This window comes from Rhinolophus sinicus, chromosome 3, assembly GCF_057876585.1.
Source record: "Rhinolophus sinicus isolate RSI-liver-muscle chromosome 3, RSI-T2T, whole genome shotgun sequence".
NCBI lineage: Eukaryota > Metazoa > Chordata > Mammalia > Chiroptera > Rhinolophidae > Rhinolophus > Rhinolophus sinicus.
Window position 1 is genome coordinate 76,598,827 of NC_142503.1, and position 19,849 is coordinate 76,618,675.

General features: G+C 45.9%; 1 protein-coding gene across 3 annotated transcripts in view; it reads right to left on the reverse strand.

Annotated features, from left to right (window-relative positions):
- The window catches only part of MCC (MCC regulator of Wnt signaling pathway), a 379,018-nt gene that overhangs the window by 67,246 nt on the left and 291,923 nt on the right, over positions 1 to 19,849 (reverse strand). For all 3 annotated transcript variants that reach the window (XM_019727795.3, XM_019727797.3, XM_019727798.3), the window contains 2 exons: positions 16,628 to 16,770; positions 1,498 to 1,661 (listed from right to left, as the gene is read on the reverse strand). In XM_019727795.3, coding sequence (XP_019583354.3) covers positions 1,498 to 1,661; positions 16,628 to 16,770 — 307 coding nt within the window. The remainder of the gene's footprint in view (positions 1 to 1,497; positions 1,662 to 16,627; positions 16,771 to 19,849) is intronic.

Sequence of the window (19,849 nt, forward strand, 5' to 3'; positions counted from 1 at the left end):
GGCCCCCCACGTTCCAACTCAGTGATACGATAGGTCCCACACATCCCCAGTTCCAGCTTTTAGCGTCACATCAGAATTCAGAGGGTGTGAACGAGGCTCAGTCCCAAGGTGTGAATGACAAAAATAAACCTCAGTGACACAGAAAAGAGGAAGCTCATTGTGGAGGTTTCTAGGCAACAGGGATTTAATTAATTAATAAGACAGCTACAAACTAAAAAAAGCAGAATCTTAATAGTTCTTGGAGAATTTTTTTTTTAAAACCCATTTAAAACATACTATTAATGGAGGAGAAATGTGCATAAAATTATAAGAAAGGGAAGAACTCATTCTGCTTGCTTTCGGAAACTACTCATTCACATTTCTCGTCCGTTGGAAAAGGAAGCATAAGCCAAACGGCGTGGAAAGGGAAGGAGAATTACTACGTAGGGGAAGAAGGCAATGAAGAGATGTGATGAGAAACAGGTCTCGAAAACAAAAAACACAAGGGGATGTCACTCACGCATGCTCACACTGGTTCCCTGATGAGGACAGTGATCCACATCTTGCTGCCACTTGCTCCATGTTGTGCTTTTTCCTTCCTCCCAAATCTGAGGCCCTGCTCCGGGCCCCACTCAAGGCCAGGGCTAGAACCCACGTTGATAATAAAATCAAATATAGGGTGTGGGAAACTCCAGATAAAGAAATAGCAGTGGTGGCTTCTCCAAACCACAGCAATGAGCTATTAATAATGGAGATGAATAAAGATAGAAAACCAGCTGTGTTATAAAACGTGAGTCATGGTTTACCTTACGATCCCACAGCTCTTTGTGCCATCCAGGATTCCTGCTGACAGAAACTTGGGCCTCGAGTCCTAAGACATTTTTCACATTCTCCCTTTACAGAGGCCCCTCTCAGACTTTTCACATTGCATCGCTGTGCCTAGGGCGCTGAGCTATGGCGAAGGAAAATAAAGACACCAGAGGCCAAGCCTCAGCAGGACCGATGTTCCGTTTTTCATGATGGGTTTGTGCCCCTGGAGGACACCCCTCTCCCGCTCCTCCTTGGGAGGTACGGTGGGTGCCTGTGAGAGGCGTGGGCCCAGCACCCACATGCTCCAGGGTCCACGTCTCCCTCAGGCCTTGTTAACCCTGTGACTTGATCACTCCCGCAATAACATTCTAGCGGCCTTAAAGCTTTACTAAAATTTCCGAGCTAATCTTTTGGTTACATGATAAATCACACTAAAACGACGTGGTGCAATACTAGCCGTTGACGAGCGTGCAAGAAAATTGTCATTTTTGTTGCAAAGTCAGTGATCCTGACTGTTGACATAATGACTTTTTCTAACGTAATTCAGCCCCCCAAAATTTACAGGGCTCCTGCTTCTATCTGGTGGTCCAACCTATGCATACGGCTTTCCTAGAAACACTCACTCCTAACAGGTGCTTGAGAAGAGAGGTGTCTGACCGTTTCCCCCCTAGGATCTCAGGGAGCCAGACAGGCTGGGGGAGGGTTTACCTTGATAGCCAAGTCACAGTGCTCGCTGGCCGTGGTGAGCTGCTCGATGTGCCTGTCCACCTCGGCCACCGACAGGCTGCAGCTGCTCTTCTTCCTGCAGCAGACGACATTCTCCAGCCCCGTCAACACCCTCTGCAGCTCCGAGTTCAGGTCGCTGCAGTTATCTGGGAGTGGATGTGGACAGAATGTGTGAAGCAGGCAGCTGGGCAATCAAGGCGCTTCTTTTCGCTTACTATGAAAAACCCATTCCAGTAACATGGAATGGCCACAGAGCTTGGAATGTTCAAGTTTAACGCCATGCAGCCCAGTCTCACGGGCTGCTGACACGCCTCTGAGAAAACCTTTCTTAAGGAGTTTCAGACCATAGTCATTTTCCAGATAGCCCTGACATGATGGGTTCTCTTGTCTTTCACTTGAAGACAGCCACATCTGGAGTTTCTTTAGTAAGAACAAACGAGTATTCCAGAAGGGGCTGTTGGGACTTCAGAAACCTTCTGCCCGAGCTTCCTGTTCAGCCATTCGCACAAGCACTGACTCCAGAAAGAGGGTCATAACTTTACTAAACAGACCAGAGTGAGCAGAGTTACCAGGCATTTAAAAAAAAATAGAAACTGTAAGAGAAATTCCTTGCCCTCAATGAGCTTATAATTAGGACTTTTCCCTGATAAAACCAATCAATATGCTCTACCATTGCAATTTATTTTATTTCTTTTTTCCCTTCACCTTTGTCCCCCACCCCCACCCCTCCTCCCATCTAGCAACCATCAGTTTGTTCTCTGTATCTGTAAGTCTCTTTCTGTGTTTGTTCGTTTATTCCGTTCTTTAGATTCCATATATAAGTGAGATCATATGTCAACCATTGCAATTTAACCCACTTCTTCCAACAGGGGAGAAATAAACTGTTCCAACAAATTCTGTATTATTCTCCATGTAAATGTCTTGTAAGCAATTCTAATACCTTGATTCTGAGTTGAAAATCTGGGTTACTTTTAATTGCTAGACATCCAGGGTACGGTCTGGAAGGACAATTAATTATAATCTTAATATGAGCTAGACATAGCTTAGAAGATAATTTTGTGGGGGGAAAAAATCCCCTTAAAGTCAAATACAAATAACGTAACCTGTTATTTTGGATTCTACGTATCACCATGCCATTCGATTCTTGTAGCAAGACAGGTGTTAACTATTTGCAATCTCCTGAAGCACCTTCATCTTCTATATCCAGCCTGATTCCTGCACGAAAGCAGCTCAGTATCTTCACTTTCCCTTCTTTGCTCCTCCTCCCTTCTCATCACATGTTCCAGGTACTAAGATGGTCAAGTGCTTTTGATGTTTACCTTTGGAAAACTTCAAGGAAGCTCAGTATTATAGGAACAGGATTTATCAGAATATTTTGATCAGCCTTATTTGGTTGCCTATATGTACAGCTTACCTAAATCTAGAGAGAAGACAAACCCGAGGCTTTCACTCCAATGTACACCCCTGAAACCTGTTTTTCTCCCACCTTTGTGAATGTCACTACCATCCACCTAGTTACTCAAGTCATTTCTCAGGCCACCTTGATTTCCTTTGGCTTTGCATCCTAACCCAACCCATCTTGTGACCGTAACCTCCAAAACTTATCCCCAAAATGACCTCTTCTTACCATCTCCACTGATTCCACCGTAGTCCAAGCTACCATCATTTCTCACCTGCACCCAAAGTGAGCCTCTTAAGGACAGAAGTCAGACCATGTTACTCCCCCAGCCCAAACCATCCAATAGCTTCCCACTGTCATTCAACTAAAGTCCAAACTCCTTACCAGGGTGTATAAGACTCTGCATGATCAAGACTGATGATGTCCTCGACCCAGGCTGCAGCATGCCATTCCCTGGGGAGCTTTTATAAACTCCCTGTGTTCATGCCCCACCCCAGACCAATTAATTCACAATCACTGGGGGTGGAGCTTGGGCACTGGGACACTTTTTAAAGTTCCTCAGATAATGCTCATGTGCAGTTATGGTGAGACCCATTGATCTTACCCTTAACTCATCTTCCCACTTTCTCCTCATTCGTTATGCGCTGTTCTGCCTCCTCGCCATCCCTGAAACAGGCCAGTCTCCTGTCTGCCCCAGGGTTTCCTTTTCCTTTGCCATTTCCTCTGCAGAGACTAAATTCTACCCAAATCTCCACTTACCATTCAGTTCTCAGCTCAAATGCCACCACCTCACCAAGCTCTTCCCTGTCTAAAGAATGGGGTTTCCATCTCTTCTCCCTGCACAGTCTCTGCCCCATTATTCTATCTTCTTCATGGCCATCATCACCATCTAATCTGACATGTGTATTTATTATGTCTTCTCTACTAAAATGTAAGCTCCACAAAAGAAGGGACTTTGATGTTCCTTACCATTGTATCTTCAACATAGAATATGGTAGGCAATCAAACATTATTTTTTTAAGTGAACAAACATAAATATCACATCATTATATATTTAAGAGACAGCCAGACTAGAAACACAGACTCTATCAAGCTTATGTAACATGTCCTTGTCATGGATCATGCCCTGAGCTGCCAACAATCTGGGGGGCGGTCGTCATTGCAGAAGGCCCTCTGGAGTCGGAGGGCAGGTGCCCACCAACGCCTCCAGGCAAGGAGGTCCAGGGCCAGAAGCTGCACTCCTCAGCAACCACAGATGTCAGTGGAACTGCCTGCAGAGCACACTTAATTCCAGGGTAATAATTGGAGAAGTTTCTTCAAATGATCATTTACCTCGGGGTGCAGGGTTTCCTGGTACCCTGAACTGGAGTTAACACACACTCCTGAATTATTTGCATTATTGAGTGCTTATGAATCGGATGAGGAAGAAAGATGCCTCCATTCAGCCATTCCATAGGGATTTCCTTAGCACAGCGCCCCTCAAACAATGATCACACTGGATATGTCTGCTAATGAGCTCTCACATCAGGACTCAAGAGGCAGAACCAGTCTGTATCCTGAGGATGTTGGGTTATAGGGAACTGGAGGAAGGTGTAGGGATGAGTAGTATTTCTTTCTCATTATTTAATCCAACAGTTGCTGAGCCTGGTCTCAGGCTAGTAGTCGGGTACAAAGATAAATAAGAGACGCTCCTCAATTCTGAAGGCTCACAGATATACAAGGCAAATGTCAGTCCCGTCTCTCAGCTGTCCAGCACCATGATGGGGAAAGTAACCACAGAGAACACGATGCAAGTACAGGATGGAGAATCAGAAGGACTGAGGAGGATATTTAAATTAACTTACAGACTATAAAGAGCTGATGAGGATTTTCCCTTCAAACCAAGGAGGGCTATAAATGCTTTCTTTGGTCTTAGGAAGCCCCTGACGGAAGAAGCGGGTAAAACACAGGTTGAAAGATGAACCCCACATGCTGTAGCCTGTTGTCCCCAGAGCTCTGCACTGTGGTTTTATTCAAGCCTCACTGATGATCAGATGACACATGCCTGTCCTTTGTCATTGTTCCCTGTTTGGAGCCTCTCAGGAGGACAAAGTGGATAAGCTGGCAGGAGGGGTATTCTGGGTCCCCTGAGAGCTGTCACACAGCACCAGTCACTCACCATTCACACCTAGCTAGCATCAACGTTGCTCAGTACAGGGAGGAATTATCTTTCAGAGTCCGTGGCATCTTCTTCTAAATGGAGACTTAAAATGCCTTCTCAATTCCTTCCCCTGGCCTACCGTGCCCTGCACAACCTGGCCCATGCCAGAGACCGGAACTACTACAGGCTCATGCTGTTGGAGTCTCTACAAAAGAGGTGTGAGTTAAAGGACCAGAAGAGTGATATAAGCTGAGACAACGGACCAAGTGTGTTCCAGAACGAACAAAAGGCACTGCATCACAAATCAAAACCATAATGGGATATCACCTCACATTCATTAGGATGGCCACTGTATGAAAACAATAGCAACAACGGAAAATGAAAAGTGCTGCTGGTGGGGCTGTGGAGAAGTAGAACGTAAGTGCAGCCACTGTGAACAACAGTATGGCAGTTCCTCAAAAATTAAAAACAGAACTATCACATGATCCAGCAACCCCACTACTGGGTATATACCCAAAATAATTGAAAGTAGGACGAAAAAGATACTTGTACAGCCATGTTTATAGGAGCATTATTCACAAGAGTCAAAAGATGGGAATAACCCAAATGTCCATGATAGCTGAACAGATAAGCAAAATGTGGCATATACATACCATGGAATGTTATTCAGCCTTATAAAGGAAGGTAATTCAGGCCCATGCTACAACATGGATGAAGCTTACAGACAGTATGCTAAGTGAAACAAGCCAGTCACAAAAGGACAAATATTGTATGATTCCTCTTATATGAGGTACTGAGAGTAGGCAAATTCACAGAGAACAAAAGCAGAACAGAGGTTACAGGGGCTGGGGAGGTGAGTGGGGTGGAGCAATATTGCTTAATGGATACAGAGTTTCTGTTCAGGATGCTGAGAAAGGTCTGGAAATGGACAGTGGTCATGGTTGCAAAACTCCGTGGATGCATTTATTGCCCCTGAACTGCACATTTGCCATGGAACGCCAAGTGTGAAGGGCGACCCCGAGGCAGACCTGCTGCATCACCTCGGGTTGTGTGGTGCTTTATGGAGGAAAGGTAATGGCTCGGTTCCATGTCCGTGACACAAAGAGGAGGCCATTTATATAAGAACACATTCTTCTAACAGAGGCTCTTAATATCTTTCCAAAGAAGAATTTGAGGTAGCGTATAGCAAATAAACAATAAGGGGAAAACAAGTGATTCGCACCAGGGAAAGGCTAAGGAAGCAAACAAAAAAGCAAACAGCTGCTGGGCTGACTTTACTTAGCTGTGAGCTTCCTGGCAGCCAGAGCAAAAAATGAACGCTCTCCCGTCAGAAAGGAGGAAGCAGTCCAGTTTCACAATGGAGACAATGTGTTTTTGGCAATCGACGCGAGAAGAATCTTGGTACGTGGGCCTTCCTATGTGGCATGAAGCGCTGTGACTGCCAGACTCCTCAGCCACAGTTTCACACACACGCAGCTTTCATACTTTCTTCTTACACTGCCCTTCAATTAACATTAAGCTGTAGACCGTTAAAGTACAATGTAAAGGGAATTCTGGAAAGGACTAAGCTCATACAACCTTGGCATTCTGCCTTCTAGGTGTCTAATTTGCTATAAAGGTGAAACAGAGGACACAGAAGAATAAAAGGAATGGACATCTCCCTTCGACCAGAGGAAGCAAATGAGCCACCTGCAGCTGAAGATGTGTTTTGTTTGTACGGCAGGGTTTGATATCTGGCACAGCCTTTTATTTAAAAAAAAAAAAAAAAGTTTTTGAATTAATTGCCAACATTTGAAACCCATTAGTATTTGACTATTCTTGTAAAATTAGAAGGTCTGGCCACACTGGGCCCAGCTCCTCACACAACCACCACCTATGGAGTGGCCAGGCGCTGGCCCCTTCGCACTCGGCATGGCCACGGCGCTCCCTGCCTCTGCCCTCTGCCCCGGTCACTGCCCACCTCTGTCAGGGTCGGCAGTCCTGCCTTCACTGTCGTTTCTAAAACTAGCTTTTCCCAGTTAGACTTCTGACCACAGCTGGAGAAAAGACAGCTCAGGTTGTATGTTTCTATTGAGAACCCAGAGCCTTAAAGGGCTTTTCTGTTGCTGTTTGAGGGAAGACCTAAGCACTTGGAAATCTGGGAAGGAGGTAATTTTCATGGCTATGAAAATTGAGCCTAACCAGCATTCTTGCTCAGTTAAACATACTGGCAGGCTGGTTTTCTTCTTTCTCCCTCAGATTCAACTAAGCTTACGTCCTGAGTTGCACACAATAAAGTAGGTATGAAAGGCAGCCTGTTTTTGGGGGAACCCCCAATGAAACCCCTAAATATAGCTAAACAGGCTAGATGTTAGAAACCATCTCTGCTCCCCCGGATTCTGTGAAGTGCACGTTTACCAGAAGAATCTGCTCCAAGATATGGTCCCAGCTTCAAACTTTACATACTTTTGGGGCTCAGCATTCGCTTCCCAGCTAGTGGTCATGTATCTGCCTAGTTTAGAAGTCCCTCATTTTCTTCTTCATTATGTCTCTTTTTAAAGCTTTGCCTCGAAATTTCCTTTTCCAGGAAGCCTTCCCAGATTACCTATAGAATCCTATTTCCTTCTTTCTGGGCATCACATTCCCTGTAATGCCTTGTTAACGGACACGTTGACCCTTCGAAGCCCGGCCCTGGGGAGCAGCGACTGCTCATTGGTCCACGTACTCACAATGGTCGGCATATAGCAGAGCTCAGCAAAGGCCACGTGACTCGAACATGTGACAGAAATGGAAGACTTTCTGTAAGGCAACTGTCAAAAGTATCAAGTTTTTGTTAGCATGCTCATGGGTCAAGAATCATCAAATCTAAGATAGTTCATGTGGCATACCACACCCTGCTAACAAGCTTTGAATTCAGGTGGATCCTCAAGGTGGAGTCTCTTCCACTGAAGTGAGATACCAGGCGCAGTGAATTTTAGCTGGCCTGAGAAATGGAAGTGGCGTAGGCCTGCTGTGAAGGGTCCTAAAGCCTTATCTGCATGAGGGGCTGCAGGTCAGGCCATAACTGTACCATAACCCTCGGCCGGCACGTGCCCCCCACCTCTGTTCTGACAGGGCACATGTCATGCCTTATAAAGCAAGTCAAGTACAGGAAAGAGCTACAGAGTCTTCTAGCATCGATATAGACATTTTGCTCAGCAGATGTGATATCCTAGGGATGTAACCGCGCAGAGCACGCTGTGGCACCAGGAAAAGGACACAGCAGGAGGGATGGCTGTCGCTTTCCTTTCAGCAGTCCTCTCCTCTCTGCATGCTGCAAGGCCCCAACTCCCGTCAGAAATAAGCAAAAACTGAACAACACAGAAAATGATAGAAGAGTTGGGGTCTGAGAGGAAGGAGGGAGAGGATCCAGAGCGGCGTACAGTGTCTGCATCTACTACAGACAAGCGAGTACGAACCATGTCATTGTAGTTCAAAAACACCTCCACATCCCTGAAAGTGACCACACTGACATATGGACTTCTTGCTGCAACACAGTAGTGAGGACACATCATCACCCATGGATATCCTTGTAAAGAATGTTAACCTCAACTCTAGTAATAAGAAAACAATCCGACCACCCAGACGTAGGGACCGTCTGGAACACTACTAACTGGGCCTCCTCAAAAATGTCGGCATTATGAAAGACAACAAAGGTGGGGGACCTGTTCTAGATTAAAGGGGAGTAAAGAGACATGGTAACTAAACAGAACATGGGAGCCTTGACTGGATCCGGATTAAACAAAAGCTACAAAAGACAGCGTGGGGACATTTGGGGAAATCCGAATATGGACTGTGTGTAATATTCCATCTGGGTTAAAACGCTCAGGTGTGATACAGGTGCTGTGGTTATACTAGAGAACGCCCCTTTCTTAAGAGGTTCATGCTGACATGTTTAGGGTGGAGCATCGTGATGTCTGCGACTGACTTTCAAATGGCTTAGGAATAAAAATGGGAAGGGGCAGGTGTGCAAAATCAGACGTGGCAAAATATTCACAATTGGTAAATCTAGGCAAAGGGTTTAGGGGAGCTCATTTGATCTTTCAGGTAAGTTTAAAGTTTTTCAAAATAACAAGTTGAAGGGAAAAGAAATACTTCAATACTCAAGGCCAGAAGAGCTGACACATCATGTTATGTTCATCTAGAGTTAACATGGGGCCACCAGTGATGACAGATTTCTCAATGCAGCTACGAGAACAGGAATGCTCCCCTGAAAGTGTCACTGCCACGCCCAGCTTACCCGAGAACACAGGCACGAGTCAGGGCAAGCGTGCTGAGATGGGTGACCGTCAGCCGCCACCCCACTGGGTTCCAACCTCACCGGGAGGGAGGGCCTTGTCTGTGTTTCTTTCCCCAAGAAAACGAAGTTGCATTTTCAGTTTGTTTCTCTACAACAGTAAGCTTGGTCTTAAACATGGTGAAGGCGTAAGAAAGATAACCTAACGTCAACTGCAATAAAACTGTCCTGCAGTGACTGTAAAACCCAGCTGCCTCGATGCCCATTCAGAACCCCCCCTTCTAAGCAGTGCCAGTGCCCCAAAGAATTCAAAGCCACCACCCATCCCCACACCGGCCTCTGTGGCATGAAAGTTCTGGCAGTGGCTTCTAGAGAGCAAGGATCCAACACCACGTATGCAGAAGTTCATCGTCACATAGAATCATTTTACTTATTGACTATTAATCACTCGAATTGGCACAGCTTTCAGAATAAGAAAATTCCCAGTACTGCAGAGGATGTACAATACTGGGGTACAGAGGGGTGCAGTGTGGCAACCTGAGGAAAGCCTTCAAGATCATTCTGTACCTCTGAGAAGTTATCCTGAAGCACTAGAGGCACATTTAGAGAATGAACCCCAGCCATCTCACTGCGCCTCAAGGCCCTCTGTCACTGCCCCCAGCCCAGTCTCCCGTCTCCCCACAGCTCACTAACCTCTGGGCCAAATGGGCCTTTCTCAGAGCTGGGATCACCCATCTCAGCTCACAAGCCCCTTTACAGGCAGGCTCCCTCCAGCCATCGAAAGCAAACAGTACCAGAGCTCAATAGGCCATCAGTAGCAATCCCAGGGCCATGGCTGTCACTGCGGCAGGGGTGGGAGAACTTCCAAACCACCAAGAGAAGGGAAAAGATGTGCTTTTGGCATCCAGATGTGGTCTACAAAATCTTTTCTCAGGGGAACAATGTTCCCAAGGATGGTTAGGGTTGTAGTCACACGAGTGAGGTCCCGTATCTTATTTCCATTATAGACTAAGTCGACTTTCAGAGGCTTTGTCTCAGAAGGTAACACTCCCTTACAATGCTGGTTTTCAAGAAAACTATGCCATGAGTTTCAAACAACCAAAACCCAATCCGACCCAAGGAGACATGGTCTGTTTAGAAAAATAAAGACTGCTTTATTAGAAAAGGAGTTCATAAATGCCAACAATTATGGGAGCTCATTTTGAATAAATGTAGTAGATCAGTGCCTTTCCACTCCCATCTTATACTCCAAGTCTCTTTGGGGGGTGCTGGGAATTATTGAACAGTAGAATTTGAGGGAAAGAGTCCAAAGTAACGTGAAGAGGAACAATGACCTTTCCTACTCTCAAGTTTGGTTACACTCCAAGGAAAGTTCTGGAATGATTTTAGGACTTCTCAGTCACTTGGCCCTGCTAACATCTGCAGGCAACTCGTACTTGACCAGGCTCCCTCAGATCCCTGGGAGAAAGCACACAGTCACTCAAAGAACCCTCCTGTGAGTCAATGCTAGAAACTACTAAGACTTCCCTGGGCTTGGTTCTCAGGAAAGACCAACATCACGAACCTCTTGGGAGAAATTAAATTGCCTAATTAAGGTATGGAGAAGAGAAAACAGGCAACAAAGGGATCCGCCTGTTACATGAACTAGTCAGGGTGCCATTTTCTATCCTGTCGAATCTTTCCGATCTGTGGACTGGTTCCTCAAAGTTTCAGAATCAGGTTATAAACAATCTGATTCTCATTTAAAAATTCTTTGCTGGGGGACGACCGACCATCCTGCCATCTTACTCCTAACAAAAAATGAGTTTTCTCCAGACAGGCTGCCTTGCCTTTACACACTTTTCTCCAAGTCTGCAAAAACCGTTTTTTTGGGAGGAGGTGGGGCCGCCTTTCTCTTCCCCTGATCCCCCTTCTCCCCACTGGGAGTGGCTGCTTGACACTTTGGAACATTTTTCCTGAAGCCATTAAGCCTCATCGACCATGCAGCCAGGAAAAATCTGGCTTTAACGTTAAACATATTTCATATTCAGAGCCGTGCCAAAGAGCCAGGTTTCATGTGTAAATTCTTCCTTGGTTGTCCTCCAAAAACTACTCATAAGGAGGAAATCTCTATCTAAACGATCACACCAGCAAGCAAGGTGTCATATGCTTCCTTTCATCCCTAAGGGTATAATGTCTAGCACTGCTAAATTCCAGAAAAATAAGAATTTCTCACCTAAAACCAGAAGAGAACTCAAACTATGGGAGCAGAACCCATCTCAGGCTGTGCAAAGGTCCACTGGATCAGGGATTTTGTTTGTTGTACAAACAATTGCTCCAGGCAAGCTTTGCTGTTCCATTAACAGAGTTGGGAACACAGCCTGAGAGACAGTATACCACACACGTGCTAATATGCATGACACAATGAGCCCATGTGCACACATCTGTGCTCTGCTCTACGGTGACACCCAGAATCATTTGGTCTAAGAGTGTTGTTTCTAAGCTGGAGATCTGAAAAATCTTGATTCACCACAAACACTGCTATTAGCCAGATGCTATGCTTCCTACATTCCCCCATCAGCACTAGAGACCTCAGAGGATTGCAGGAAGCGTTGCACACCAACCTTTGGCACGTTTCATTGTTTAAGCGAAGGCATGTCAAAGCAAGTCATCTACGGCGGCAACAACAAAAACAACTGCTTAGCTGTGCAGCCTCGGACAAGTGACTTATCCTCTCTGAACTCTGTTATCCCAATTTTACAGATGTAGAGATTTACAAGACCTCCTTTAAGGTGGAGGATTAGACATGACGATGCATGTAAATGCTTGACAACAAAGTAAGTGAGCACAGCATGTTAGCTAGTCTATCCAGCCTCTCTCTTAACGAGAACTCTTGTCCAAATTGAGAAAACTAAAATCCTTTGTCTTTGTCCATTTAATTAACTTGATTTTCCAAACAATTGTGTGACCAGGTTTGAACAGAGGTAAGGCAATGTATTTTAAGATACAGTGTGACCTTGCCGGGACCTTTTTCCTTTTCATGACCACTTAGGTAAGTCGAAGCACTTTCTAAAGTGCTGGCTTACTCCTCCAGGCTCTGATGGCAGTGCCCAGGAGCCAGCCTGCTGACCGGGCAGTCCTGGCTCTGACGGGTGAGGTTTGAAAACAGAAGAAAAGTGCTTTTTTAATGAAGGGAATAGTGGACTTACTCCTGTTCTCTCGAATGGAGATCAGCAAATGTACTGCAGCAAACTTTGCATATAAAATCCAGCTCAAGGAAACCTCTGGGTTGCTAATGCAGGTTTGCAGATATAGCAACCATAATGAAATGGCTGCTTTTTAATGATTTCCTATAATGGTGTTTATATATGGAAGCTTTTTCCCCTATTGAAGCAATTTAATTGGAAAATGGCAAAGGAATGAGAAGAGGCAGACGTCCAGTTCCGATGAACACACACCGGGTGCACTCTGCTGCAGCTTTAATGAGCTCCACCTCCCTGCGGCCCCCAGGTCCTGCGCTCCCTGGAGACCTGGCAGGTGCGGGCTCTGTGCTCACAGCGCTCTCCTGCTGCCTCCCTCTTCCTCTGCATTGCTCCCATTTGTCCCACAGCTTAACTGTACCTTAAATGGGACTCGTTCTCCAATGCTCCCATCAGGTGTCAACAGGAGCCTCTGTCCACCTCTGGTTGTGGTCCTTACCCCACTGTTGACCTATCTGTGTCCTCCAAAGAACGACAAGACCCAAGACGGCGTTCACTGCTACTCACATAGTTGGGTGCCTACTATGTGCAGATACTGTTACATTGGAGAACAGGACAGCTCAACTGCCTGCCCGCTGGAGCCTGCATTCTAGCTTGAGAGACGGATAAAGACTGGTAATATGGAACGCAATAAAGGCAAACACTTGGCACCATTAGGTAGGCTAAGGGCTACGAAGACAAACGTAGCAGGGAAGGGAAGAGCATGTCTGTGAGTGTGCGAGTGAGTGAATGCGGTCGTTCTCCAAGAGGGGTCAGGGACGGCCTCCGATGAGAAGATCCTAGCTGCCTGTGGGAGAAAGCCACGGTGGATTGCAGGCAGTAGAACCACAGGCAGAAGAAACAGTGAATGCAGAGGCCCAGAGGCAAGAGAAGCTCATAGGGTTTGAGGGCCAGCGAGGAGGCCAGCAAGGCCAGAGCTGGAAGGAAAACAGGGATAAGTGGGGAGGATGTGGTCCGAGGTTGGGGATGCCAGGTTCTGGGGGGCCCTGAAGGCCATGGTAAGGAATTGGGATGTCACTTTAAGTGTGAGGGATTTGAGCATGGGAGTATGGTGATCTGATGGGAGATTCTGAGTCTTACATCCCTAGTCCCTAGCGTAGGAGTTTGTTAAACAAATGAATAAAGGCTGCCCACTGTGGGCAGAGTACAGGGCAGTGGGCAGACAGGGTCCCTTCTCTCCAGTCTCATCAGGAAAGATACTACTACCACCAGCTGTAATGAACATGTTATTTTATTGCGGGAAAGGATGGAAAGAAATGAGGAGCCCGAGCTACAGATGCTCGCATGTCAGCGGCCCTCAGAAGCCCCACAGGAAAGATGCCCAGCCCATTTAACGGAATAGGTTGGACTCACTCCTGTTATCTCACATGGAGATCAGCAAACATACTGGCTGATTGACTGGTGGATGGATTGGTTGACCGCTTCACTCACTCATTCAAACAAGTATCTCTGAACACATACTATGTGCCAGGCCCTGTGGTGGGCTCTGGAGAAGCACTAGCAGATAAAACAAACATGCTTCTGCCCACGGGAGTGTGGTAGCAGAGTCAGTCAAGCAAAGAAATACAAATATATCTTGTAACATTTCAGTGTGACACAGGAAGCAATCAAATGGGGCAGCGATAGAGACAACACAGGCGCTTGCACCGACTGGTGCTCATGAGATGCTTTTGAGGAGGTGAAGTTAAACTGAGACCAAAATGATGAGAGGTGCATTCCTGCCACAAGCTCCTGCCAAGTCTCTTTATCGCTGGTGGCCCCCAAGGCTTACTCTCCAGCTGTCTGCACTTCTCGCGGAAGGCAGCGACTTCCACTGCTTCAGTAACCGTCTGTACACAACCTGATGTCTCCCAGCTGCTTCCCCTCAGCCCACACCTCCCTTGGCTTCTCACTCGTATGTATATCTATTGCCTTCCTAAGCATCTCCACCCAGATATCTCCAGACATCTCAAACTTATGTCCAAACATCATACACGATCTCCATCTTACTCTACCCTCCCCCCCAAACAAAAGGAAACCAAATTCAAAGCAAAGCCACCTGGTCCCAGGTTGGTGACTGGCCCCACTGTCCATGCACTGTGCCATCCAGACACCTCCGAGAAACCCCCACACACCTGTCCTCCTTTACAGTGTTTTCAATCCTTCAGCAGATCTTGCCAACTTCATACCTTTCCTCCATTCATTCATCTGCTTTGCTATGTCTCAACTGCTACCACCCTAATTCTAGCAATAATTTTGCCCACCTAGGCTTTTTCAATGGTTTCCTAGCTGGCCTTCCCCATTCACTCTTGATCTGCTGATTCTTTCTCCTCACTAGAAAGTGATCGACTCAAAATGCACAGCTGATCATCTCATCCCCTTCCTTGTCCCCACTGTGAAAATCTTTCAGTGGTTTCTTGTGGGCCTTGGAATAAAGGTCAAGCTCTCTAACCCGGCCTACAAGATCAGGCATCACCTGGTTCCTGCCCACCTCCCCAGCCTCCATCTCACACCTTTGTGCCTGCCACACACAATCATCATTTTTGTTTTGTTTTGTTTTAAAGATTTTATTGGGGAAGGGGAACAGGACTTCACTGGGGAACAGTGTGCACTTCCAGGACTTTTTTTCCCAAGTCAAGCTGCCGTCCCCTCAATCCCAGTTGTGGAGGGCGCAGCTCAGCTCCAGGTCCAGCCGCTGTTGCTAGTTGCAGGGGGCATAGCCCACCATCCCCTACGGGACTCGAGGAATTGAACTGGCAACCTTGCGGTCGAGAGCCCACCGGCCCATGTGGGAATTGAACCGGCAGCCTTCGGAGTCAGGAGCATGGAGCTCCAACCGCCTGAGCCACCAAGCCAGCCCACAGTCATCGTTTTTCATCTCCTGGAATGCATCTGTCCGCAGCAAACCCAAATGCCGTCTCCTCTTTTACCTACTTAATTCCTACTATCCTCTAGATCTCAGCGCACATGTCACTTCCCAGGAAAAGCTATCCTGGAAATCCTAAAGTGAATCAAAGTCCTTTGATACACTCTCATGGTACCATGTTCCTTAATGTCATAGCACTTATATAGGTTTATAATTCAACGTAAGTGTGTAATATCTGATTCAAGTCTCTCTTCCATGAAATTTTAAGTTCTGTGAAAACTGCACTACACTTAAGACTCTTCCTTCTCCTGCTTCTTCTTCCTTCTTTCCTGGACATGTGAGCATTTCCTAGGATATGGTGGTCCTCCCTCTTTTGACTCCACACCCTTTTGACCACAAGGATCTCCTTACTCCATAACTTCAAAGCTTTTATCCTCAAACTCAATCCCTCCAAAAAGCCAGTTAGGCATGTCCAAGTAGACCAGTGGTTTTGCAACAGCTTGACTGCAACCACAGCTGGAACATTTCATTTGGCAACTTACTGCATACACATACATAACAAATAATTTTCATGAAATAAGACTGTCATTCTATTTTTTCCTATTTGATTTCATTTTAAAGTATTTTATTTTTCACATAATTTCAAGACCCACTAACGGGTCATGACCTGCAGTTTAAAAACACACCATATGAACACACTGTACTAAATATTTCCACATGCACATTTCCCTACAACGTCAAACATATCTATTTCCCAACTCATTTCTCAACCAAACTTCCTTACTAGAGAATATAATCATTCTCTTTGTCACTTAGGATCAACATGTTAGAATAATTTTGGATTCCTCCTTACCCAACAGTTGTTAAAACTTATTGGTTCCTCCAGTGCAATGTGTCATGACCCATCCCATTCTTTCCATTCCTGCCATTGTAGTTCAGATTTTACCGGAATTTAGAACCCTGCAATCGCCTTTTTAATTAGTTCCCTACTTGCAAAATGTTCTAATAGAGGTGACATATGATTGAATCACAGACATCAGGGCAGAAAGCTAATTCAGCTCTTCAGTTTCATTTTGACCAACAAAGTAGTATTTAAGGGGCTGAAATGAATGTGCCTTCATCTACTCACCAAACTCCTTGACAAATTTAATTTAATTCAGGCTGCCTACCGTTTTTATAAATTCCTATTACAGAAACCAGACGCTGGCTTTGCGGCAATGGCAGGCAGACTCACCCATGTCGGCAGTGACCATGGTGGACTGGTTTTCAGGGATGGAGACAGAGGTCTGGTCTTGGTCCATGCTTCGAGAGTCCTCGTTGACCTCTTGTTGACTCTGGCTGAGTTCTGATCGTAGTTCTGAGTACTCATCTTCCTCCCTGAGAAAAAAGGAGAGTCAGCCATCACTTACAGAGTCGTAAGACAACTCCTTAAGAGAATATGTCTTTTAAGGACAAGAAACAAGACATTAAGAGAGAAAACAGACAGGTACCCCCCTGGTTATATGGACCAGGATTCCTTCAGGCCAAACAGATGGTCACATCCACGGTCAGTGTGAAACTGAAAGGTTGCTTCTGTGTCCACACACACACCCATATAGATTCATCTGGCAGCCTACTAGGAACTTTGCCCCTTCAAAGACTTCCTGAAAAAATTAGATTTCTTTATTTCCTCAAATTCCAAGGTGAAAAAGAACTAAGACTCCAACACTGGTGCTACAGTGAGCAAAATAATCAAGGGTCTGGTGAACAGAAATGGCATATCCCACTGCCTAGAGGGTACCACTGGGGGGCTTTCTTCTTGGAAGAGGGTCTAAGGAGGTATTGGGGCTGGAGCTACTGGAACGCCAGCAGCTCATCTGTACAGAACAAAAGGGATGACTTGAGAAGTATATGGGTCAGCATGTCTGAAAAATACCACATTTAATTACATCTCCCCAAAGAAAGTAGGTGGAGTCAGAGAACAGGAAAAGGATGGAGGGGAAAAGTGGAAACAGTGAGTGAGAGAATACCGCTCAAGGGTCTATTTCCTTCAGTTTGCATTTGCTAACAGGACGACCACATTTAAATGTAATTATGTGTCACTTGCACAAGAACACCCACCCCTTTCCAGCCCTTCTGGGATCCCTCAACCTTCTGGTCTCTGAATTAGTTACGAATAAGTGAAGAAAACTTAAAATTGTACTACGTATTTCAAAGCACGCGCGTACTTCCTCCCCATACCGCCATCATCACTACACACACACTGGACAGACATGGAGAGAGCAAAATTAACCCTCTTTGAAGCGTTTATTTTGCAAGTGAGCCCGAAGAGAAACGTGTCAGAGGATTTGATTATGAGGTTGGAAAGCCCACAGGTTGTATGCTCCGCCCCAGGGGGAGGGTGTTTGTGAAGAAAGATAGAAAGAGAAGAAATCCTCTCAGCCTGGCACTCACTTAAGTTTTTGACTGGGTGTGTGTGTATGTGTGCACGTGCAGAAAGCCTATAGTCTTGCGGTTTCAGACTAAGATGGTGAGGGGTGACCACTGGAACTTGGCAACTGCCATTTTAAGGCGGGGAGACACACCTATAAATTTAGAGAAATGTGAAGAACTCGAAAGAGTTCTTAGTTCGCTCAAGAAATCAACATCCTCCCAGGGAAGAGGTTCAGCTGAGCCCCTGCTTTACAAGGTATTTTTAATAAGAGCCCCTCCAAATCTGGGCAAACTTGAAACAGTTACAAAGCCCCCCAGACATGCAAAATGTGAACTAGATTGGGAGTGAAGGCAAAAAATATATAGGTCAATGTTCTATGAAAAAATTAATTTAAGACACCTGCAAAACTGACAATAATTAGGTTTAAGATATATAAAAAAAATTAAACAGTACTCTTCAGAGGTGCCTTTTTGGTCTAGAGGGTAATTGTGTTCTGATACATCAGCTTTCCTTTCAATCAGCAGTTAAAACTCTGATTTCTGTTAATGGGAGATTTTGTATATGATGAATAAATTACCTTAGTTGCATGGCCAATGCAATCAGCTTCAGCTTGGCTGAGACCGTTTTACAGCCAAGAGAGCCAGATAAATGCTGCTGCTGTATCTCTGATATAAATGGCATTTGAAAGAAAAATCTTTAAAAGTCACCTTAAACCCTCCTGGCTCGGCAGGTTCCAAAACATACAGTGCCTGCCAAATGTTCTGCTTTATAAGGAATTACTTCTAGCAATTATTAGGATGGACTTTCTAAAGGGGTGCACAGGGGACGGGTGGGAGAAGGCAGCACTGGTTGCTGAGGATATTGCTTCCTGAGTCAGGAGCACAGTGTGGGAAATCTACCCCACTAGAAATGGGTCTGAGCCAGAAGGCTTTCAGTGTCACGAAATGCAAACCAAGGATCCTCATTCAATTTTTCAAGCACCAGAACAAGGAGAGGAAAGCAAAGAGCAGATGGGTGCCGTCTTCCGGGACGCAAATATGTTCACAACTAGTTGGAACCTAAGAAGGACGCCGCGTTGGACATGGGAAGGGCATGCTGGGCTGCAGGTGCGTCGTGACCCGGGAAGGCTTCCTGGATGGAGCAGCATTCAAAATGAGTCTTAAGGCAAGCGGATTTGAGATAGGTCATGAGGGTGGAAGGGCAACGTGCAAAGACTCAGAGGAGCGTGTGAACGTGACTATGTGGAGGCCTGGGGAGGAGTAAGTGGTCCCGTGTGGCTGAAACCAAAATGGGGTGCAGGATGGAAATGTGAGGCTGCAGGGGCACTCAGGCCACTTGTTGAGTGGGCAATTCTGATCCAAAGAAGAATGTACTGCAGTATAGGAAGCAAAGAATCAGGGTCAGATGGTAGAAATACAGACAAAATGTGCGAGGTCTAGGAATTCGGGGGAAGGAGTAAATGTTGCTGAGATCTGAGATCTCGTATGGAAACAGATCGAACAAGCAGGGGGGCAGCAAGACGGTCTGTATTGTTGACACCACAGGGAGGGACTGCGCACACACAATCCCTGGCTAAGGTTCCTCCTTATGGTGACCATAATGAGTATTACAGCACCAGAAGCAGCAGCTGTGTGAGAAGCTCAGGCAGGGTGTTGTGTCACAAAGAATGAGGTACAGGAAGGTTACACCAAGACTAAATATTCGAAAGTTGGTGCAACCCTGTCGTTTCTGCCACTGACTTTGGTAAAAACTCACGCGTTGCCTATCCTTACGTCCTGAACACCACTACTGGCGCCATTAGGAAGCTGGGACTGAGAAACGGCAAAAGCCAATTCTCTCTCAGGGCCCTTCGTAAACTGACAGTCCATTTGGGATCGCAACATACGTAGGAGACTGATGCCAGGGAGTTTTCACTCTCTATTGTATTATTAGGAGAGTTAGTGCATGAAGAGCGATGGAGTGAGAAGCCAAAAGCACGAGTGTAGGTCCACGGCGGTTTTACTTAGGCACGCATCTCAGGTGTGTTTTCAGGGCTGTTCTGTG